The 25,308-nt window shown below is 38.1% G+C and overlaps 1 protein-coding gene across 1 annotated transcript; it reads left to right on the top strand.

The window, feature by feature from the left end:
- Window positions 1-3,850: 3,850 nt before the first annotated feature.
- LOC110096784 lies at window positions 3,851-24,294 on the top strand. The gene is made up of 8 exons (XM_028697974.1): window positions 3,851-3,900; window positions 7,517-7,614; window positions 14,325-14,422; window positions 14,508-14,557; window positions 15,052-15,147; window positions 15,370-15,459; window positions 15,624-15,663; window positions 24,196-24,294. Exons 2-8 carry the CDS (start codon window positions 7,544-7,546, stop codon window positions 24,243-24,245), a joined length of 495 nt encoding a protein of 164 aa, XP_028553807.1. The 5' UTR covers window positions 3,851-3,900; window positions 7,517-7,543; the 3' UTR covers window positions 24,246-24,294.
- Window positions 24,295-25,308: the final 1,014 nt, after the last annotated feature.

Genomic DNA, 25,308 nt, shown 5'->3' with positions numbered 1-25,308 from the left:
GACGGATCCCGCCCGCACCAGGCCGTGACCAGCTTAACGAACAAACAGACCAGGATCTGGCTTTGGAATTTGTTTCGAAACTGATTCTTCCAAATATTTCAACTCAAAAACAGACGCTCAGAGCTACTATGAAACATCAAATGCAGCGGAACAAAACATATATATTTTTCTTTCTTTTTCTCTAAACAATCATCTACAACTACATACCATGGCTCAGACAGAAAGAAACAGAGCAGAAGAGCCATGTCTGTACAAAAATCAAAAGTACAAAATAATACCTACGGATCAGACTCTGAAATCTATTCCTGGACCTTCTTCCCTTTCCCAGAACCTGAAATCCACAAGAAAACAAGAGTGAGCTCAACAGCTCAGCAAAACAACAAACCTCCAATCAAAACTTCTAGAATCCAAAACCAAACACATCAAACCAAAATCCACTCAGAAATCGGAATAGAATCGTATCTCGAATCATAACAGAATCAAATCAGAACTTATACGAAAATATATCAAATCAAAATCAGAGTCGTACGGATCAGAACAAACAGATCAAATCAGAATTGATTAGATCCACAGAATCAGAATCGTACAGAAATCAGAAATTCAGATCATATCGGAACAGAACAGAATCGTGTCAGAATAGTATCAAAATCATGTCATCCAAATCAGACCAAATCATATCGTACAGAAATTCAGAAATCATATTTGCTTACAGAACAGATACGGAAATCAGAATCAGATTATATCAGATAGCATTATAATTAATAACTAAATTCCCTGACACTGACAGAATCTCTATGGATTCTGACCCCTTATGCCTCCCTTTGTGCTCACGGCACCAGAACAAATATGCTTATGTGCTCACGGCACCAGAACAGATGTGCTTATAGCACCAGAACAGATTTCATCGGATCCGGAACAGAACAGATATCAGATTTCAGATTGAGCTCATTTCAGATTTCCCAGACACTAACTGAATCTCTTAGGATCCAGGCCCCTTATATCTCCCTTTTTAATAGCATATATATAGCAAGAAATCCGGACGAATTCAGAAATCAGACAAAAATCGGGCAGCACAACGGCTGTATACGGAATTTACACAATTTTCCTGAAAAATCACAGAATACCAAATTTGCACAGAATATAGATAACAACATTGCAAGACTTTAATTCTACTGCCACAACATTTTTAGACATCGTAGAAAAATACAGTCGAAATAAAACACCGCCGAATTCAAAATATCCGGACAAAAATCTCCAGAAAATAACCAAAATGTGCACACTCGGCACGTCAACAACATACAAAAACTTACGCGGTAAAAACTGAACCAGTCGGAAAATACGGACGAAAATCGCTAACAAAATGAAATCCGGACAGAAAATATGCGCCGTTCTAAAAATTGAGAAAGGCGGAATGTGCCTTACCTTGCGTACAACAATTTCTGTAACATTCTCTCGGAGAAATCACAGCTTTCGCGTGGCCCGAAAATCACTTTTCCACTTTTTCCTTCGTTTTTTCTTCTCTCTTGGCTTTTCCTGCTCCTCTTTCAAATAATCTCTTTTCTATGATATATCCAGACGACTCGCTACCCAGGACAATCGCACTTCGTCCCGGGACTGATCTGGCTTATGACAAGTGTCGTCCAGAAGGAGTATTTAATTATCGTCCCGGACCGATCCTCTGGAAAATTTTTGTCCGAGACCATTCGTCAGACGATCATGCAGCCAGAACTGTTTTCCTTAAACACCTGTACCGATCGTACCGGACGATCCAACTTCGTCCGGACGCAACTGGAGCAAAAACTGATGTTACAATTAATAGTTTGAGAATGATAATAGCTATTTTATAAGATATTATTTGCTTATTACTTGTGGCTTAGGTCGTATTTGGATGGTAGTGGTTAGAGAACGTAGTCGGGTGACGGTGGTTGGGGGCATCGTAGCCGGTGGGCGACAGAGGTCGAACGAAGCTGTTCGATCGGGTGACGTGTGTGAGATACCATAGTCGGCAGGATGACGGAGGTCGAAAGGATTGTGGTGGGGAACACGTGCTAGAGGGATTGTAGTAACGAGCGACGGAGGTTAGAAAATGTAGTCGAGCGATGATGGTAATAGAGACTGTAGTCGACGAGAGACAGAGGTTGAAAGATTCGTGTTGCAGACGATGTTGATATAGAGGAAGGATCTTAATTGGTGGGCGACGGAGGTCGGAGGGACTATAGTCGGCGAGCAACGGAGGTTGTAAAGTGGGTTTGATGATGGTCTGTCGGAAGAAGTCTGATAGGATTGGTTCAAGCAAAGGTTATGTAGTGCCAGCTTGGCGGTACTAATTCATTGACAGTGTTGGTCTGAGTGGATCTCTAGGATTTTTCAAGTTCTAGAGCTTTTATATTATTCCTCCTCTCGCTCCTCCTTTCAAGTGAAGAATGAATTTCTATTTATAATTTTTTTGGAGTGTCATCTCAATAAATATGAAGAAATCTTAAGTAGATTTAGTAGTGTTCTATCACACGACTCATAGTGATTCCTTGCTCTTAGAGTATTTATCGAGCATTTAAGTGCCTCAAGATTCAGAATGTCAATTTTGCTAGTTGTATTCTCTCCCCGAGCCACTCAATTCGACTATAAGACAGTCATATTTGGATATCGTGCTTGGTCATCAAATTAATGTTTTAAAGCTTTTAAGAGTGTTATTGGTCCTTTGATTGGACTCATTTGGCTCTGATTGACTGAATTTGGCGTCATTAGGATTGTCTCTCGAGATGTTCAATTTTTACTAATAAGCTTGCTGAAATTGGAGTTTGGATGATCGAAAATTTTAATTTAAAGTTTCCAAATACATATTTGCGTTCGAGATCGTGCCTAATCAAGTTTGATTTTTGATGTTGATGACACATAAAAATATAAGTATATAGTAAATTATCATTTTATCTGTTTAATTATCTTCTTTAACTTTGATTTTATATTGAATAGAATGATGTCAGTTGATAAATAATAATTTGTCATTTATTTTGAGAAAAAATATTTGATTTATTGAAAATATAAGTAAGTATTGACTTTTTAAAAATATAAAGTCAAGTGTTATAAAAATATAAGTTTCACATATTATATTTTTTATTTTTTAATTATAATCAATTTTTTTTTTACTGACTAATATTAGCTTGAAGAGTAATAATAAAATTGAGATAATATTGAAAAAAATTATTTGTGTTTCCACAAGAAAATTTAAAATTTTTTAATATAAAAATGAGGTATTTTATTTAAATAATGAATGTTAATATTAATTTTTATTTAAATAATTTATAAATAACTTTTAGCAAAAAAATTATTTTAATTTAAATTAATTATATATTTATTTTATATAATTTTGAAAGCTCAAGGCTAAAAATCGAATCCGACCCGACTCAAATATTTAATTTAATTATTTAAATAATAGATTCCTTGTTAATATTTTAAATTTAGAATTTTTGTAATTTCATTAAAATTTTCAGGTGCTCCGTAAGCTTTCCCATTTTTTATGCTTTAAGCCGACTCCTGATGAAGTCCTCACGCGTACAATCCCATCCCTCTATTTAAATCTCGTTCCTGCGAGAAATAAAAATAAAAAATCCCCGCCCAAAAAAAAAAAAGAAAAAAGAAAAAGTACGTGAACCTGTTGGCTCCGGATAGGTGCTATATATAAAAACAATGGTTTGGAGCCATGCCATGTGCTCAGGAAAGCGGGTAGCGAGCGAGACTGACAAGGATGCCGGTGATCTTGATGGCGGCGACGGGCTTAGCAGAGGTATGGCGGCTTGTGTTAGGGCTTGCAATCGAGATCTCCTTCCTTTTCTACCGAAGAGGTTGAGGATTAGAGATCGGCATTTGAGGGAGTTCGCCAAGAGAATACAGAGGATTCCTGTGGAGAGAGCGCGATGGCTTAGGAGGTAAGTGCTTTTAAATGCAGCGGGTTGGTTGCTTTTTCTCGCCTTTTGAGCCTTTCGTCGGGATTTCTGGGTTTAATGTTGAATTGTTAGATTCGTGGAAAATGCATCGGATTAATAATCCTAACCCATCAGTCTGCGTAGTAATGTTGAGTTTTTGGGTTATGCTAATTTGTTCGGGATATCTTACCTGGACGGGTTTAGGGTGATCAGTATTTTTTTCGGGATGAGTAGGGGAATTAGTTCAAGAGAGATGGATGAAAAGAAGTTACTAAAATTTAGAGGGTTTATAGGGTTTTTTTTAATAAAATTTAGAAGGTAAAAGCCACTCTGAGCTTCTCTTGACTCCACCAGTTGAATTGTCTCATCAAGGAATCTTCCTGTTGTGTGACCTGATTGCCGTCTCAATCTACTGCATGCGATCGATTAGACCATTGAGCGAGCCTTACGCCATGCTTATATTCTGATAACTGTTTCGGCATTCTCGCCTGCTTGAAAAAAGACCGAATAAAACGTGCACATGATGCAAACGAGGCGAGATTAGAATGAATAGTACATCAAGGGTTGGTTAATTTAGTGATTAGAAATGCTGCGTTTGTATAATTCAACTAAGTGTCCATAAAAAAGTGTCGGTAGATTTGTTCATCAGTTTAAGGGACTGCATGGTGTCTATTTTAGGCATAGTTTAGTTAAAATTAGCTTAGATGCACAGCTTATTTTGATATGGTGGTTGGGGGTTTGGCTATATATATATACTTGAAGTTTGTGCATGTGATATGTGTATAAATTTAACTTAATTAGTTCAAATGTTAATAAAGCTTTTTAACATAATTTTGAGTATTTAAATTATGCTCTTTTTTAATCCTATTTTAGCTCTATTAATGATTAAATTATATTATTTTGATCAATTATTTCAGAAAATAATCAAACAAATGATCAATGTATATGATACGATAAGATTTATCAATTGTCATATTCATGGGTGTTAGATAATTTAGTTAATAAATATCCTTGTAGTTAGCTTCAATTCTTTGAATTTGAATCCCAACTTGTTCTTCGGTACCCAATTTTTTTTTTAAAAAGCCCACTTGTAGCTTGCTCGCCCCTAAAAAAAGATTAAATTGTTGTGTAGGAATCAATGCTTATTAAATTCAACAAATTTGGAGTGATTTTTTTTATTTGATAAATTGTTTTTGGTATGATTCACATTAGATTTTTAGCATGATCTATGAATCATTAAAGTAGATACGAGGATACAGTGATATATATATATATATATATATTGAAAATCTAAGAGATGAATATATATTTTAAAAATAATTATATACTAATTATCTAAATTAAAGAAATATTAAGATACTATAAAAATATTTATAAAAAATTAACAATAAAAATATATTTTATTTGTTTCTTTTAAATATAACATTTTCTTATTAATTGTTGACTTTTTATATTTTTTTATTCTTCATTATTTTACTTAATATACTATATTGACGTCTTTAATTAATTTATTAATTTTTTAATAAGACATAAACGTGTGATGTTGAAACTTTTTTTTTTGTTTGGAAAAGGCTGTCGCAGTGTCGAGACTTTGACAGCAATCACTAAGCAATATAGAAAAGGCCAACTTCCATTAAATCTAGGCCCACGACTCACTGACTCATGGCGCTTTCATCGGCTCATCAGCGGTCGATTCGGACTATTATTCAACGAAGTGGGTTCAACAGCGCTGGCACGTAGGCAGTTCATTTGATTTTTTGGTGGGGAGTTTGGTTATTGTTGAAGAGATATTGGATTTGATATGTGTAAATTTAATCTAAAATGTAAAAAAAAAAGCCCTTGAATAGGGGGAGATTATTGGGTTCGGACACCGGACGACATTCATAGCCCCATGAAAATGCGCTACATCACCCTCTACTCGATACTGAGCTTGGTACCGAGCTCAGTACTGCTTGGTACTGTGAAGTATCAAACTCAGTACTCGACAATATCAAGTTTAATATTACTCGGTGCTGTCACAGTACCGAATGATAAGCTGTATCTGATGTCCTGACCCAATAATCTCTCAAAGAGAGAAGCATGGGTTAATCCCAATTTGGCGTCAAGATTGGTCTTTTGGCCGTAGGCTATTATATTAGGATGCGTGGTGGGAAATTGGCGATGAAGATTGCTTTTTGCTGTATCAAGCACGTTGCTCGATAGAACGGGTTGCAGTGAGAGCGCCTGCCGTGGGATCTTCTTCCTCGTCCCACGACAAGTCAGGGGAGAACGGATGCGTGGTTCTCACAGTGCTGGTCCCAGGTTTACAACCCTCTTAGTGAATCTTTCGAAGAAGTGATTCAGGGAGCGAGGGATTAAGGGAGGAAAGCAAAGGTGGATTTGCTTGCGAGCCCAAGACAAGCATAACTTGGACACTTTGAGTCCCTCTATCGTTGTCCCTAGTACGTTTTAGAGTAGTGTGAGTGACAACGATAACTAGGGCATCCATCAATAAAGAAGATGGAAGAACTGTCCGTAGGAAGGCCCCTTGTCCTTTTTGTAGAAAAAAATCCGTTGTAATTAGTGGTTATTACGTGGATGAGTTATCCTATTTTTGTGTATTTATAATTTGTGGCTTGTTTTAGTTTATATGAAGCTCGTGCATGCATTATGATACATGTGATCAAATCATCATATATCCATGATTAACTCTATTCTTTATTTTCTAGAGTTCTTTATTTTCTTCAATGTGATGATTCTTTTTTAATTTTAATCAGCTCCAATTCTACCAAAAAAAAAAACCAGCTATTAATTGAAATCAATGATTTATTGTAGATATAACTAAATGCTTACTTTTTTGGGCATGATGAGCGCTTGAACTTGGCCCATCAAATTTATAAAAAAATTTTCCAACTAATGCATTACACTTTCCTAACTCCTAATTGGTTTCAGTGTTGTTTGATTCGCTGTCATCTACTATGTAATATCATGTTATTAATTGATGTCAATTATTCGGTTCCCTAATATCAATAAATACAAATTTTATAAATGAAATTAATGATCAGATCTGCCCACATTTAGAAGGCTATCTAACCAATGAAATAAAAACTAAAGAAAGCAAGATAAAAATCATTGATGGTCTTTGCTGATAACATTATATTATTAATGTAACAAACTATTATATAAATAATATTTTAAAAAACAAACCCTTAAATAATATTTTATACTTAGTAGTGGTTAAATAAACATTTTTTTATCATTGCTAGCTTGCTATTGGTGTCCGTTAGGGACTAGCTGCCAGGTGTTATATAATAATTAACTATGATTAGTCTCATAAAGTATTAATTGCTATTTTATGATTACTATAACTTGTTTAATAATGTTTACTGTCATCTAGTAATTATACAATTATGATCAGTAGCTGAGAAGTTGTAAATTAGGTCTGAACAGTTGCAGAAATCACTTACAAACTGCAATCACAAGTAAACTACATTAGTAAGGCCAACTGAAAAAATACCCTAAAACATAACAGTTTGTGTCTTCTATTTGTTTGTATAAAAGGTAACTTCTTCATCATATCTTGCTACAAGTTTTTTTGTGACTAACATTGCAAGTTTCAGTTCAGTTTCTCTAAAAGTTCTATCATGAGTAGCTGTGTCAAGCCGGTAGAGCAGCATAAATCAGAACCAGTTGTTCTCCTTCATAGTTTCGACAGGTATGCCAATTCCCTTTTAAAAGAAATGTGTACCTTGATTGTTCTTGCATTGAAAACGTAGCCCAACGTTAAAATATGCCTAGATCATATGTAAACACATGTACCGTATTTAGATAAAAAAAAAACTCTTGTAGTCAATGACCTGATTGATCCATTATTTTTTTAATCAAGGGCCCATTTGGTTGCTTGAAGTTTGAGAGAATATTTTTACAAATGGCAACTGCAGTAGATTTCATCATTTGCTTAGATATAATTAGAAATCAATGTTGGCTTTAAAATCTTCCATTTGGTCACTTGAAGTTAATGAACATCTTTTTACAAATGGTGAATTCACTAGATTACATCATTTGGTTAGATGTATGTTAGACCGGTTCATGGTCCAGAGCCAGCCGGCCCAAGGGCCGCTGGTCTATAGGAGGCGGAGGTTTCCGCCTCCTCTATTTGGTCCGCACAAGTGGGTGGGCCCCACTGCTCCAATCAACTGAAAATTCAAACGGAGTGGGGAGACTAGGGTTTGGGAGGGAAATTGAATTAGGAAAGATCTTGTACTAAAGGGGATGAGGGAATTAGGGAGATTCATGTTTTGATTGATTGAGAATTAGGTTTCTTGGCGTTTGGGCTCTAGACTCTCTTGTCTAGAGATTTGGGAGAGACGATCCTCCTCTCAAATTGAGGATTACTTGTATCTTGCTTTTGTGTTGGTTGTGCTTTGTTTCGTTATCGCAATCTATTGCTTTGGGGCTGATTTCGCCCAGATTTTGTTCTTTTTTCACTGTTTTCTCTCCAATTAGTGGTAGGTTTTCTTGCGAATTCAAGTATTCCCTTAGGGTTACTTGAGAACTCAAGTATTTCCTATTAAGTTGGTATCAGAGCGACTCTCGGGACCAATGGAGGGCTGTTTTCGACGGATTCCACAGCAGTTTTTCGCTCCAAATAGGAAGAAATTGTTGTTTTTTGACTCCAAAGTCTGTTTTTTGTTAATCTACAAACGCCGGATTGTGATGGCGGCCAAAAAAGTGGATGCCTTGGAGGAAAGACTTGAAGGGAAGATGAATCAAATCAAAACGACGGTCGAGGAAAGGATTTCTTCCGTGGAGGGACAAGTCGCTGACCTCCGTGATTGATGAAGAAAATGTTAGAGATTCAAAATCAAACGGCGGCTTCAGTGGCAAAAGGAGTGGAAGGAAAAAGTAAGAATTTTGAAATCTGTAGGGAGGAAGATGAGGTGGAGATCGTGGAAGGAGGAAGAATACATCATCTGGAGCCTGTCCAGAGGGATGAAAGAGGAAGATATAGGGAACGCTTGGAGGGATACTATGGCCGTTGAGGTGCTGATTTTGAAGAAAGGAGGATTTCGAAGGGAGTTTGAGCTATGGCAGAGCGAGGGAAGATCGGGAAACATGGGGTGGACCTAGCACTTGGGAACGGGGAAATTATGGAAGAATAAGGGCAAATGGTGGCAACCAGAAGGTGAGAATGTTGAAGATGCTCATGTTTGAAGGAGAAGATACGTATGGGTGGATTTACAAGGTAGAGCGGTACTTCGCCGTCAATGAGTTGACGGAGGAGTAGAAGTTGACAACAGCGGGATTGTGCTTGGAAGGGAAAGCCCTGTCGTGGTTTCAGTGGAGAGACCAGAGGATGCCAATCAGGAATTGGAGGGAATTTAAAGATTGCATAATAGAGCATTTTCAAACCGATCGGGGAGGAGACTTTTATGAACAGTTCTTTGCTCTGACACAGGAGGGATCCGTAGTAGATATTCGGGAGCAGTTTGAGCACATAGCTAGCAGGGTGGAGCGACTCTCAGATACAGTATTGGAGGGAAATTTCATGAAAGGGCTGAATGCAGAGATCCAAGCAACAATAAAGGTTTTGATGCCTAGTGACTTGGGGGAGGCCATGAAGTTGGCCCAACTGGTGGAAAATCAGAGGAATTTGGAGAAGGGAGCCAGGAGTAACAGCACCGAGGGCACGTACAGGATGACGACCACTCATCTTGCACCTAAAGGTCCTGCAACAGAAGGGAGTCGAGAGGCCACCAAGGAGAAGACAGAAAGAGGAAATGGAGGAAACTTCAAGCGATTGACAGAGAAAGAGATGCAGGAGAAGAGGTCTGAGGGGTTGTGCTTCCTGCAACAGAAGGGAGTCGAGAGGCCACCAAGGAGAAGACAGAAGGAGGAAATGGAGGAAACTTCAAGCGATTGACAGAGAAAGAGATGCAGGAGAAGAGGGCTGAGGGGTTGTGCTTCCGTTGCAATGAAAAGTACACACCAGGGCATCGGTGCAAGCACCGAGACAGAGGAGGAGATGGAGGAGAAGCTACACTTGGATCGGCTGAGGTTTCCTTGAACTCAGTAGTAGGATTCACTACGAATCACACCATGAAGGTGAAGGGAGAGATAGAGGACAGGGAGTTTGTGGTGCTGATTGATAGTGGGGCTACTCACAATTTCATTTTCACCCAGGTCGTCGACCAATTGGGAGTGAGGTTGGTGGACACCAGTTATTATGGAGTGATGATGGGTACGAGGAAGGTGGAGAAAGGTCAGGGGATTTGCGGAGGAGTGCGATTGACGATCCAGGGGATAAGGTGAGGGAAGACTTTATTCCGCTAGAGCTTGGGAGTATTGACATCATCCTGGGGATGAAATGACTACAAACTTTGGGAGACACCAAAGTAAATAGGGGAACACTCACGATGGAGTTGATGGTGGATGGAAGGAAGGTGGTGATTAAGGGAGATGCGGGGCTATCCAAATCCCTGATATCTCTTAAAACGATGGTGAGGGAAATTCAGGTGGCGGGCGGAGGGTATTTGGTGGAGCTGCAGGTTTGGAGGGAGCGAAACTAGAGGAGGGAGGAGACATGCCCCTCTCCTTTCAACCGTTGATTCAGTAGTTCCAAGAGGTGTTTCAGCCACCTCAGGGATTGCCACAGCAGAGGGAGCAGGAGCATGCCATCGTGTTGAAGGAGGGAGTGTCGCCTATCAGTGTACGACCATATCGCTACCCTCAATTCCAGAAGGATGAAATAGAAAGGTTGATTAGAGAGATGCGGGAGACAGAAATTATCAGACCCAACATCAGTCCTTTCTTTAGTCCGGTTCTATTGGTAAAAAGAAGGATGATAGTTGACGTTTTTGTCTGGACTACCAAGCACTCAACAAGGAGACTGTACCTGACAAGTTTTCCATACCAGTTATTGATGAGTTATTGGATGAATTGAGTGGAACAGTGATCTTCAACAAGATAGACTTGAAATCAGGTTACCATTAGATTCGGATGAAGAAGGAGGATGTGCCCAAGACAGCTTTTAGAACTCATGAGGGACATAATGAGTTTTTGGTTATGCCTTTTGGCCTCACCAATGCTCCCGCTACGTTCCAAGCCCTTATGATTAAGGTTTTCAAACCTTATCTCAGACAGTTCGTACTAGTATTTTTTGATGACATCTTAGTCTATAGCAGGACAGAGGAGCACTGGGAGCATTTAAAAAGGGTGCTAGAGGTACTGCAGGAGCATCAGCTGAGGGCCAACTTGAAGAAATGTTGTTTCGCATAAGTCAGTGTTGAGTACTTGGGTAATGTTTTGTCAAAAGAGGGGGTGACAGCAGATCAATCCAAAATTGAGGCAATGCTAAGGTAGTCAATGTCGAAGAATCTGAAGGAACTGAGAGGATTTTTAGGACTGACAGGTTACTACAGAAGGTTCGTAAAGGGGTGCAACACCATAGCATGACTACTCACTGAGCAGTTTAAGAAGGACGGATTCCTATGGGGGGAGGTGGCCACAATAGCATTTGAGAGCCTGAAGAAGGCGATGCCTACGGTATCGGTCCTAGCCTTGCCAGATTTCACTCAGACCTTCATTGTAGAGACGGATGCGTTCGGATATGGGCTTGGGGCAGTGCTTATGCAGAATCGTAGGCCCATTGCCTATTTCAGCCAGATTTTGACTGCTAGAGCCATGCTGAAGTCAGTCTATGAGAGAGAATTAATGACCATCGTTTTGGCCATCCAGAAGTGGCGACCCTACTTACTGGGGAGAAATTTTGTTGTCAGGACAGATCAACGGAGCTTGAAATATCTGCTGGAACAATGGATGGTGACAGAGAAGCATCAAAGGTGGCTGTCCAAGTTGCTTGTGTACGACTTTGAGATTCAGTATAGGCCAGGAGTGGAGAACAAGTCGGCAGATGCCTTGTCCAGATGTATGGGGGAGCTGCAGGCCGTGACACTATCTGTTCCTCTGATGCTTGATTGGGAGGCCATCAGAGAGGAAAGCGCTAGAGATGAAAACTTGGGAAAGATCAAGTCAGATTTGCTGAAAGAAGAGGGTAACAACCCAGGGTACTCATTGAAGGGAGACAAACTGCTATATCAGGGGAGATTTGTGATGCCCTGGACCTTGATCTACATTTGAAACTTACTCCAAGAGTTTCACGGAAGCGCTGTGGGGGCCATTCTGGCGTCCAAAAAACATACCGGAGGCTAGGAGGGGAGCTATATTGGAAGGGGATGCATAAAGATGTAGAGGAGATGGTCGCTAGATGTGAGATCTGTTAAAGGAATAAGTGCATGACCATGTCACCAGGAGGATTACTACAGCCGTTAGATCTACTGGGAAGAGTGTGGGAGAAGATATCTATGCACTTCATAGATGGGTTGCCCCGCTCAGAGGGGTTCACGGTGATCTTAGTAGTGGTGGACAAGCTGAGCAAGTATGCCCATTTCATTCTCCTCCGACATCCCTACACCACAGTGACCGTAACATCAGCCTTCATTGGGGAGGTGGTCAGATTACACGGACTACCAAAGGCGATTGTATCAGATAGGGATAAGGTGTTCCTCAGTCATTTTTGGAGGGAGTTATTCAGATTACAGGGGACAGTTCTCAAGAGGAGCACAGCTTACCACCCATAGACAGATGGCCAGACAGAAGTAGTCAACAGGAGCTTGGAGACGTAGCTGAGATGCTTTGTGTTAGAGACATCAAAGTTATGGGTTAAGTGGCTATATTGGGATGAGTACTGGTACAACACATCCTTTCATTCTGCTTCACAGAAGATCCCATTCAAGGTGTTGTACGGACGGGATCCATAAAACTTGGTGCACTTTGGGAATAGCAGTACCCCTGTTTCGTTAGTAGAGGAGTACTTGGAGGAGAGGAATCGAGTGCTAGAGGAGTTGAAGAGGCATTTACTGAGAGCTCAACAAATTCGGAAGAAACAATCGGATGGGCATAGGAAGGACATCCAATTTGAAATAGGGGAGAGGGTATTCTTGATGTTCCGATCGTATAGACAGAAGACAGTCGCCAATAGGAGGAATGAAAAGTTGGCTCCAATGTATTTTGGGCCTTATGAAGTGCTGGAGAATATTGGGGCAGTAGCATATCGACTAAAATTACCACCCTCGGCGACTATACATCTGTTTTTTCATGTCTCATAGTTGAGGAAGGCCATTGGTGACTACACAGCCAACCCCGAGCTACCAGCGACACTTACTAAGGATGTAGAGGTGATTCTGGAACCCTCAAAGTTGGAGGGGGTCCATCAGAACGAAGATGGAACTAAGGAAGTCTGATCAAGTGGAAGAACCTCATGGATTACGAGGTCACGTGGGAGCCATACGAGAGGATTAAACATCAGTTTTCAGATTTTCACCTTGAGGACAAGGTGATTCTTTGGGAGGGCGGTATTGTTAGATCAATTCACATGGAACCGGTCCAGAGCCAGCTGGCCCAAGGGCCGTTGGTCTATAGGAGGCGGAAACCTCCGCCTTCTCTATTTGGTCTACACAAGGGGACGGGCCCCACTGCTCCAATCAACTGAAAATTCAAAAGGAGGTGGGAGACTAGGGTTTGGGAGAGAAATTGAATTAGGAAAGATCTTGTACTAAAGGGGATGAGGGAATTAGGGAGATTCATGTTTTGATTGATTGAGAATTAGGGTTTCTTGGCGTTTGGGCTCTAGACTCTCTTGTCTAGAGATTTGGGAGAGACGATCCTCCTCTCGAATTGAGGATCTCTTGTATCTTGCTTTTGTGTTGGTTGTGCTTTGTTTCGTTATCGCAATCTATTACTTTGGGGCTGATTTAGCCCAGATTTTGTTTTTTTCTCGCTGTTTTCTCTCCAATTAGTGGTAGGTTTGCTTGCGAACTCAAGTATCCCCTTAGGGTTACTTGCGAACTCAAGTATTTCCTATCAATGTACAAGTAGAAATCAATGTTGGCTTTAAAATCAACAAACATCTTTAGGCCCCTTGAATTATTTTGATTTTGTTTTCACATACAAAAGAAGTGAGAAGGAAATTAATACTTTTAAAACCATGTTTTCTATCTACAAGAAACCAAATGAGCCCTAAATTGAAGCTTCAGTATAATGTAACTCAACTCCAGGCGCCACAAGTTCTTTTTTGCCATAATTAAATTATTCTTTTGACCACCGCTATATAAAATTTCATCATATTATACATCAATTTCAGGAGTTAAATGTTACTTTTTGCCATAATAAATTATTCTGCTGTCCATAGTTTAAGCACTCAGACAGTCATGTTGATTAGATTTGGAAATGATCTTACCCCTTACTCAGACAGTCATGTTGATTTGGTTTAAATGTATTGTGAGACCATTGTTTTCATGAAATTCTATCGTAGGCATTTGAGGTTTTCACCATTTGATCCAAAGTTCAACTAAACTATTTCTGCAGTTCGTGTTTAGAATGGAGGTATGCTTATCCGTTGCTTGAGGATTCTGGTCTCGAGACATGGGCTGTGGACATCCTTGGATGGGGTTTTTCTGATTTGAGTAATCGTTTTTCCTGTTTTTATATATACTTTATTGCTCTTTCAATTGGACTATTAGAAATAGTTCTATCCAACTTTTTGTATAGAAATGCTTCCATCATCTGGCGTGGTTGCCAAGCGTGAACACCTTTATCAGGTAACTCTGCAATTTTAGTATATTATTTTGAATTGGCTTGCTTGTATGCGCCTCTTCCGCTTTCATATAACTGATGTTGATTTGCTTTAAAATATATATTGAGGATTTGCCCGTCTTTTGTGCTGCATTTTGAGAAAATTTGATACATTTTCCACTCTTGACTTCTGATTAACCACTTAATAATCATCCATTCTTGTTTTTTTGTTAACGATGATTGGCAGTGCACCTTTGAAAATCCTCCATGATGTAGAGTATGTAATATTTTAAATAATTTGCGAAGAATGATTTTAATGCTAGATAATGTTTACTAGATGTATGAAACATGAGGATTCATGTAGCCGCCTCTAAGTAATTGGTGTAAGGCTAATGATTATAATGGTCGAGTTCTTACATTCTACATGTGGAAACATTATGAGCGCATCATTTGTATCACATATTTGTCTTCCATTCTTGCATTATTTGAGAACTAACGATTTGAATTCTCTTCCTAGCAGCTTTGGAGATCACATATTCAACGACCAATGGTATTAGTAGGGCCAAGCCTTGGTGCTGCGGTTGCCATTGACTTTGTAGTGAATCACCCTGAAGCAGTAAATTATCATTCCTTGAATTAATTTTACTTCATTGTTTCTTTAGACTGCTTGGCAGTTACCTTTATATGTTGTCGGTTTAAAATCTTTTATAACATTGAAGTCTCAAGTATCTTTTGATATCATTCCTTCACCGTTCAAAAATTATCCATTTCCTAATATGTTCTGTAGTTGGCATTTCAAGTACTTTGAATATACCACGGTTTCTTTTTTCTTTGTCAGGTGACCAGGTTGGTCCTGATTGATGCAAGTGTATACGCAGAAGGCACGGGAATTCTTAGTAAATTGCCGCGTGCATTAGCGTATGCTGGGGTAAGATCTGTTTAAATGTTGGTTCATTTTTTACTCCACAAATCCAGTTTGTAACTATTATTGATATCTTCCGTAATAAGTTTAGATTTCCAACGTTATAATATCTTAGGGTTAAAATTTTGAAATAATTTTTTTCTCCTCGTATCTTTTTATTTCTTTCCCAGGTGTCCTTATTAAAGAGCACTCCATTGCGATTTTACGCTAGTAAGTTGGCATTCAAGAAACTTTCACTTAGCCAATCATTTGACTGGACAAATGTAAGGAGTACTCATTTGTTCTTTGGACTGGTACATTTGGTAGCAAAGACACATGAATAGCTGTTTGTGCATGCTTCTAGTTGTGTTAATTTTTTAAGGTTGAACAAGTCTTCTTTGTTTTTTTTTTTTTCATTTTAGTGAGATTTGAATTATTCAATTTGAATTTTCTGTGTACAATATCAGTATGTTTACAAAAAAAAAAAAAAAAAAAAAATAACGAAAAAATATACTAAAAAAAAAAACTACGAAAAAATATACTTTTTTATTAAAAAAAAAACGAAATAATCTACAAAAAAATTTACTTCTTGCTACAAAGCTTCTGCACTTGCATTATCCTGTAATAAATTAAAAGCTCAATATTTATGTGTTTTCTTGACAAACTCTGCGTCATATTTATCTGACAAGCTATTTATTTTGTCATTCATTGTTTTTTTTATGAGCATCTGGGATCCAAAACCTTTCACTTCTATTAGTTTCTTGGCTCAACTTATTAAATATTAAATTATGGATTATATTATTATCTTTGTGCTGGATATTACTTCTTGTCCCCCATTAATGTGATTATGACATTTTTAAGTGTCTTGCAACTAACCTATTCAGATTGTCTTCATGGCATTGTTTGGCTTGCCTTTACTTTTCTTACTTATGCTTGGTATAAATTGGGCTTGAAGCATTGATAATTGTTAAATCTTAGTTGACCCTTGACACTTGATCCCATGATCAGGATGGGGATCTGTGCGAGGCTCACCATGATCATGCCGATCTCTTTCCATAGTTGAGTGGGCTGATTTAGGAAGGATTATATTAGGGTTTTTTTTTTAATATATCTTGTATATATCTATAAATAGGGATGTTTTTGTGCAATAAAATTAAGTCTTTTTCTTCTCGAATTCTCTGAGTGTAACATGGTATCCTAGCTTAAGGAGATATAATCCACGAGTCCCACCACTGGCCTTCATTTCCATTGTCGTTGCCAAATCTTCTTGCGTATAGAGAGGACAGGACCTTGGCTTCTTCGATTCCTGGGATATACGAATTGAAGGAAGTAGAGAGGAGCAAGCGGTCTTTATTGGCGTTGGAGATCGAACGAGAGTTGAGCGGTCCAAACTACTCATGCCCTTTGTTTCGTGCTTGCGGCCAGAAGAAGCAGGGACCATAATCTCTCGTGCGTATGTCTCTTACAGGAAGCCAAGTGGAGAGGAGTGAGCTGGAACCCTCGTGCGTATGAAGGAAACCGAGTCTCTTGTGCGCGTTCTTGCCTACGCAGAAGCGGAATTGAGCGTAGGATTTTTTTGTGTGCGTGTGCTTGGGAAGAGCCGAATGTCTGTAAGGGACCGATAACTTGGAATCCTTTATTCTTGTACCTGCGGCCTCTCTTGTGCACATCTTGGATAAGAGAGGGAGCAAGTTTCGACCAAGCTGGTGAAGTATTCTCGCATGCCTGGAAGTTATATCGAACATCTTGAAGTAAAAGTCTCTTTGCTTGCAACTAAAAGGAAGAATCAAGTTTTTTCTACTACCGTGCTATCATTGTCGTAATGATTAACTATAATTAATTGAAATTAATCAAACAATTATAATTAATAATTAATTACTAACTATTAATTAATTATAATTAACTAATTAATTATAATTATAATTAAATAATAATTAAAAATAATTAATAATAATTAAAATGAATTAAAACCCTCCTCTCTGGTTCAACAAATTTATTGGATTTGGCCGAAGAAACGCTCGGAAGGGAGAAAGTTACCTTCACAAATGGCGAGCTCCTGTTATTGCTTCCGATAAAAATATCACAACTTCCTATTCGGCAGGAAGGTGAAGTCGTCGAAGGGACAAAGTCGGACGACAAGGAACGAGCCGAGGAAGCGGTGCAGAAGGAAGCTACATTCTGAGCAAATGAGCTCGCGTTGTTGCTTCTGGCCAAAGTGTCGTAATTTTTGATCCTTCACAAGAAGCGGCTCCCGTTGCTTCCGATCCGACTGGAAGGGAAGGTCACTGAAGGAGACAAGTCGAACAACGTCGAAGGAGCTGAAAAAGTGCGCCAAAGGGCGAAGGTTACCCTCATAGCAGCGAGCTGCTGTCTTTTCGTCCGATCAAAAATGTTGGAACTTTCGCATCGACAGGAAGGGAAAATCGTCAAGGGAGGGTGGTCGATCGGCAATGAAGAAGCAAACGAGAGAGAGATGGGAGAGAGCGAGCGAGAGAGAAAGAGCTGAATGCCTTGCTTCTTCGGCTATTTAACGACGTGAGGTTGTGTGACGTGGGAGGAGCGTCGCGGACGTGTCTACAACGTGCAAAGGATGGCGATGACGTGCGAGCATGTATGGAATTCTGATCTTTTTTGATGATTTTTTTTATTACAAGTCAACAATAGTGTTAGAACCAAAGATTGTTGAAGGTTCAACAATGATGACAAGCAAAGAAGCGTTATGAAAGGAAAGAGATAAGGATTCCTTAGAAGTTAAAGACAAAGATTCCCTTTTGTGCAGTTATTGCAAGCATTCAAGAAACACAAATGAGACATGTTGGAAGTTATATGAAAATCCCTCAAGTAAGTAGTGGAATCAAAGAAGTGGACAAAAAGGGATATCACAAGCTAACATACAACAGGTCAACCCAACCCATAAATGCAGTCCAGCTTTAAAGAACTCAACAAAGAAGATATTGATAAGGTAAAACAACTCCTAGTATCCCTTGTACCTGCATCTTCTTCTCTTGCGCTTTTAGGTAAGTTTTATATATCCTTTGGATTAAGTGTCTTTAGAAATTATTTGAAAGGTTTATAGATCATTGACTAAGGAGCCACATATTTCATGATATATTCCACTATCCACTTCATCAACTACACTCCTTGCTTGAGTGATAAGAAAATTATCACTACTGATGATTTTCATACCACAATAGCAGTCCAATGAGACATACCCTTATCTCCCTCCCTTACTAAAAAAAATGTGCTCCATGTACCTCAATTATCCACAAACTTAATCTTCATACAAAAACTTACTAGTGATCATAATTGTCAAATTACAAAAAAAAAAAGAAAAACATGTAGCTTTTATCCCACAACGTGGGGTCGGTTGCGTAAATCCTTTTTCTCTATTATATCCTATTAAGAGTCAAATTTTCATTTAAATATACTAAAAAAGGTCATTTCTAATATTTTTTAGCCAAGTTTTTTTTATCTACCTCAACCTTTGTTGGCATAAGCTAAATTTGATACCTCTGCTCTCCTAGGTCATCAGAAGGCTGACATTTTGTGTGACCAAACCATCTAAGCCTACTCTCTCTAATCTTATATGCAACTGGAGTTACCTCAACCTTTTTACGTATATACTCGTTTTACATTCTATCTCTAAAGCTACTCATCCACTTGAGCATCTTCATCTCTGCAACACTTTATTTAATTTAACGTTTCTCTTTTAATGGCCAAAATTTTGCACCATAAAGCATTGTAGGTCTTACCACCATCTTATAAAAATTTCCCTTAAGTGTAAGGGGTACTTTTCTACCCCTCAAAAATAAAAGGAAAACTTCTATAAATTGAAAAAATAATGTTTTAATCCTTATAAATGCGTGACTCACCTCTTCACCTTTAAAGATCCATGCATTGTTGGCTAGCCATTGGAAAACATAACGAAAAATAAAAAGGTTATCACATATATACATACAAGAAAGGAAGAGAGAGAAATGCCTCACATTCAAGCCTCATCCTTGTCTATTGGGTTCTTCCTCTTAAACTCCCCACATGAAATGATTTCGTACTTCTTATCCATCAATGTTCCATGCTCTTCTTGGTATTAATAAGGGAAAGGTGCATCGATTGGTGGTTGATCCATAGCTATATTAGTTTGAATTTTTACATGATTCAAGACAAACTTTGCTTTTTCTTAGATCATTATGGTCGATCCAACTTAGATGGTCTTCATCCTCAAAATTTAATCTTACTCAACAAAGCACAGCTAAGAAATCAATTGTGTACTCAAAATTTTAAATATAAAAATAACCATTTTTCATATATGCAAAGTGGTACAATAGGCGAATGTGCCTGCTAGCATGTCCTAAAAAAGGTTTAATGAGATGTAAAGACCTAAATACACATGTTACGATAAGATGTGAAATTTATTTGCAAATAAGATACAAGAAAAAGTTGGATATACCAACTCTGAAACCTCACATCAAATTGATACTAGTATTGCACAATACACGTAAGGAGTAGGCTGCGTAGGCCAAGAACTATTGGTGTACTCAATAATAAGCACATATTCACATCATTATGCCAATATGGAAGAATATGATGAATACGGTCAATCTATGTACTTTGATTTATATTGCCGACTATTACAAAATAAAACACCTTTATGTTTAACAGTTTTGCCTCATTATACTTGGAGATCTTACAATCTCTTCATTTAAGAAACTAACATTCTTGTCAGTAATCTTTCATATTTCTCATAATCATTTCTTAGAAAAATAGAATTTTAGGGTAGCCTTTACACGTTCAAGAGATTTCTCCCACTATATAACACTTGTCTCGTATGACATTATTGATCCACACACCAAGTACGAATGAAAAGGAGTGAAATCAACGACAAAAATAATGATAGATGTGCGCAAAAGGCCAAATGACATCCGTTTATCAAAACCACTCCACCATTGCAATCGAATTCGTCTAAGAGGGAATCCTCACAGTCAAATCGGATGAGATCGGTCAAAAGGGACGACCGACACCCAAAATTGACACGTGACGTTGCCCAAACGATGTCCGATCGCAAAATGGACTTCATCGTTCCACTCGAAGTGTCGAGAATAATACTCAAAATGGTTTGTAAATTTGTCCAATGAAATTCACGTGCGCGAATCAATGCGATTTTCAAGACAAGATGTACAAATTTCAAGAAATTACGTGAAAATTGATGCAAAAATCCACATCCCGATTTTTGTAGCTTTAATAATAATAATAATAATAATAATAATAATAATAATAATAATAATAATAATAATAATAATAATAATAATAATAATAATAATATAAAAAAATTGAATCAAATCCAACAACGTACCTCGCATTATAACCCGGACGTCTGGCGGCGAGCTCAACACGTCGATGATAAGCTCCAAGCGACCTCCGTCTGTCCTCTCACATGACGTTCGACTTAATTGCTGCTAAATGCTTGTCTTTAAATGGGAATAAAGCGAATGTTTCGTTTTCAATTTTTCACGTGTAATCGGACCTTCTCAAGCTTTCGAGACTTCAATCCCATCATTTGTTCTTCACAGGCCAAACTTCACAAGCCTCCATCTCCCTATTCGAACCCCCGCATCGAGCTTCCAACCAAACTCCCGCAACTCGATCAACGTTCTCTTCCTCAAACAGCCGAAAATACCTCCCCAAATCGTCAGTCACCCTTCAAATTGTGCCCAGCTCCTTCCACTCGAACAACCCGTTGACCCGACGCCTGAGTTCGACAAGCCGGACTACTCACACAGTTGCAGCTTCCGATTTCGATCCACTCAGTCACTGCGTCGCACATCTAGTTGCTCGCATTCCAGAGCCTCTTACACTTTCGACCTCAACGGGATCTAGCCGCAAGCACTGTGCTGAACCGGTTCGTTCGAACGTCTCCTCCTCTTCCCGATTAGCTGCAGCTAATCCATCAGTTTGAATCCTTATAGCCGAATCTGCACCCATCAAATCATTCTCCTCACCCGAATGGACCTATTGTTTTCCGGTTCTCCTGCCGCAAGCAACACAAGCCATAATCTTCCTCTTTTCCTCACGCTATAACTCCGATCCCGTTCGATGTCAATAGCCGTTCGCAATCCCCACTGCTTTCATGAATCTCCTTCCACTCAATCCACTTCAATATTCATCTCATGTATACGCCTCAAGCATCCAACCTCCCAATCCCGATTCCTCCAAGATTCCTGTTTTTGCACATCTTTGAGTGATAGTTGCCCACACAATTGATTAGTGCTATATATTTTAAAATGTCATCATACACGCATTGCAACATGAATGACAATTCATTTAAACATATTATCTAGCATCGCGAGATACATTTAATTGTAACAAATGCATTGCATTTACATGTTAATATAGTCAATATACACGTGTCATAACTTATGGAACACGGGCATGTCATCTAATATCGTTGTTACATGTTAAAATGACCTCCTACATGTATTTTTAAGATGTAAAGGGTTTTATTCAAGCATTTCATTTGACAGTGCAATCATAATTTAAAGTGATCTCTTGCATGCATTGGTAGGATGCAGAGGGTTTCATTCAAACATGTCTTTTGACATTGCAATTATGCTCCAAAATATTCTACCGCCCGTATTTGCAATATGTAGAGGGTTTCACTCCAGTATGTCATTTGACACTAAAATTGCTTCTCAAAAATCGTATTATGCACACATGTGAATGCATTATGCCATATACATATAATAACATATACTCGATGGGCTCTTGCGAGCGTGTTGCAGATACACACGTGATGTTTGAAGATGCTACACGGGTTAGGGAAGGAATTTAGATTTGAAAACAATCCTTTGTCGGCAAGTAGACATAATTGATAAGATTCAATCAATAAAAATTTAACAACCCATGAAAGCCCTGATGATGGTCGTGTTGAATGTAAATCTCAACAGGAGGGATTAATTCTCAAGAATATACCAAAGGCTCCAAGTCTATAACAAACTCGATCCTTTGTCGGCAAATAAGACATAGTCAACAATGTTCAACTAATAAAACAATATTGCCTATAAACCCCGATAATGGTCGTGTTGATAAAAAATCTCAACCGGAGGGGACATTAAACACATAAAAATACCTCCAAAATGCCATTAAAATTCAAAAAATCCAAAAATACCAGAATTTAAAATATTTAAAATGAAATAATTCATCAAGTACTTAAAGTCAAATATTCATCCACCTTCCGCAACAATTTGCCCAGCTGGAAAAATTTGAAACTTTAGCTCACAAAGAGTTAATATCTAGTTGAGAATATCACTAGGATTCATTCTCAATCCGTTTCTTGAGAGTAAGGACGTGACATGTGTGATCTAACTTGTTTGCCAGTTTTGCCACCAAATGGCACCACACTGTGCATTCTGCCGCCAAATAGCCTCGCAGGTAAACAGTTATGATCGGGACCCTTTGAACTGGGTGGTTTTGTTGCAAAATGACATCATTATATTACAGTCATTGTTAGAGCCCATATGCTCCTCAATTACATTAAATATTTGAGATATGAATCAATAGGATATGATCGATAGAGCACAAATCTCTCTGTTAGCTAAGGTGGATTCAAAATATTCTCTTAGACAAATATCCACATTAGGTCTACAAGGTACCCTTGGATGAAGCAATCCATGACTGCCGACAAGGATCCTTTTGTCAGGTTGGGTCGACTACCTCCTCTAACTGAGTAGACAAGGGACCACGATGGCTCGGGATGATGGAACCATGGGATCTTATTCGGGCTCTTTGAGCATTTAGTGAGCTAATTGTTCCTTTTAAGGACTTTTGTAACAATTTTTTAATATAACGTGTAAGCCCCTACAGTGGGTTTTATCTATATAAAAAAAAAAGTTCACTCTATGTATCGAGAGGGGTAATTAAATATAGAGGCTTGCACCTATCGGAAACCAGAACTCGGATCATAAAACACTCGCAAAATGAGGGCAAAATCTCTGGGTAGTGTCCTATCTACAAACCCAATATGCTTTCTGAAAATTTACCTCGGAACTTAATTCGTTAAAACTCTTCTGAAAGCAGAGGAGGCTGTGACGTGAATTTTCGGAGCCCAAGGTTAGTTTGTTTGTATCTTTAGGCTAATGGATTATGCGGATGCCTTTTTCACGACTTAAACTCTTATTTAGATATTATTCGGTTTCTCCTAGCAGGCATCTGCTTTGTCCACTTGGTGCAACTTCCCTAGAGTTAAAGCTGAACTCTTAACTAGTTGGACACCTTTTGTTGTAAACTTGTAATGATATTTGTTTTATTAGGATTTTTAAAATTAAGCATGTTTTTCTTAAAGCAATTCAAGGATATGTGAAATTTTTGGAAAGTTGTGGTTGAGGATAAAACTACGAGACCTAGTGAAGCAAAGCAAAAAATATCTCATTGGATTATTGTTTTGATTGTGATAGTTTCAAACGATATCAAGGCTTCCTGCGTCAACCCTTCCTTTTGGCCCGCAGTGGTAGGACGCGTCTTGCTTTTAAGCATCTGAAACAAGTATTAGCTATTTGATAAAATTTTGATAGGTCATGCACCATTTGTGAAAATTTATCTGAAAGAAGTCATTCCCAGTATATCAAAATTAAAAGAAATAACAGGCTCTTTCAAATTGATTATTGTTAGCATGTTCTATAATCTTTTTGTCACGTTCAGATCACAGATATTTCATTGAAAACTTTTTAATCATTTATAGCATAACTTTTAAAAAGTGGCACTGAATTGCAGGCAACTCGCCTACACTGCTTACTACCCTGGTGGGAAGATGCAATGGTTGATTTTATGGTAAGCGGGGGCTATAATGTCAGACATCAAATAAAGCAGGTAGTCAGTTGTTCGTGCCCTTCTTTACAACAAAATGCTTAATAGTATAAACGCATCCAAGAAACCAATATTTTTTCGTGATGAAGTTTACATCAAGTTAATGTGCATGTTATTATACAGTCTCTTTAGCAAGTAAACTTTTCCAAGACATTCTTGTTCGGTGACTTAACATGATTTAGAAGAAAATACATAGTAACATGACAGAATTTGAGAATCTTTTCAGAACTGAAGCTTCATCTCTGCTAAATTATAAGCAACATTGATAACATGACAAAATATGATTAAAGTGATTTGTACGTATATAACAAAGATAAAAAATACACCCATTAAATTACTTGATAAATTTTTTTTTTTTGGGACATTTAGGCCATTTAAGGCAAACTCACACGCACAACGCATACACATAGACTCGAACCCTGAACCTCTTAGTTGGAAGCCTAAGCTCACAACCAATAGGCCAAGGAGAGTTGTGTTACTTGATAAAATTAGCAAAGGAAAAGTGGTGCACGTTAACTGGCATGGGTAGGAGCTTAAACAAAGAGAAAATTTTAAAAAGGAGCTTAATTGAAAATTAATTAAGGAAATGTGCAGGATTAGAAAAAAAAATAAGTGTAAAAACACAATGAAATTGGGTTTTCTGTGGAAATGCCAAACTATTTTGGATTTTCTATAGAAAAACAAATATGGTTTTGCGTTTTTACCTATTTCCTAAAACAAAAATATTATAAATAATTAACATAATAATTTTTATATAAATTATATTCTATTTTGTATTAATTATTTATTGAAATATATAATTAAAAAATACTAAAAAAAATTAAAATAAGAAAATTTATTTTATTAAATTTCTTTTGTAATTAATGTAAAAATATATTCTCTTTTAGTGATGTTACTAGTCATTGGTAATGGAGGGATCTATTTTCGTACCCCTAGACAGTTGTCATTGTTGGGAGGGTAAATGAAGATTACTATGATCAAATATATTTCTTAAGACATTCCGCCTCCAACAGTCCCAAG

The sequence above is a fragment of the Dendrobium catenatum genome, unplaced genomic scaffold (assembly GCF_001605985.2).
Source record: "Dendrobium catenatum unplaced genomic scaffold, ASM160598v2 fragScaff_scaffold_1023, whole genome shotgun sequence".
Classification (NCBI taxonomy): Eukaryota; Viridiplantae; Streptophyta; class Magnoliopsida; order Asparagales; family Orchidaceae; genus Dendrobium; species Dendrobium catenatum.
Note: the sequence above shows the minus strand (reverse complement) of the source record. Positions and strands in the feature narration are given on the sequence as shown.

Coding starts and splice junctions, on each gene's coding strand:
- LOC110096784 (XM_028697974.1), top strand. CDS start 7,544: ATGAGTAGCTGTGTCAAGCCGGTAGAGCAGCATAAATCAGAACCAGTT. Junction 7,615..14,324: donor CTCCTTCATAGTTTCGACAG/GTATGCCAATTC, acceptor CTATTTCTGCAG/TTCGTGTTTAGAATGGAGGT. Junction 14,423..14,507: donor ATGGGGTTTTTCTGATTTGA/GTAATCGTTTTT, acceptor CTTTTTGTATAG/AAATGCTTCCATCATCTGGC.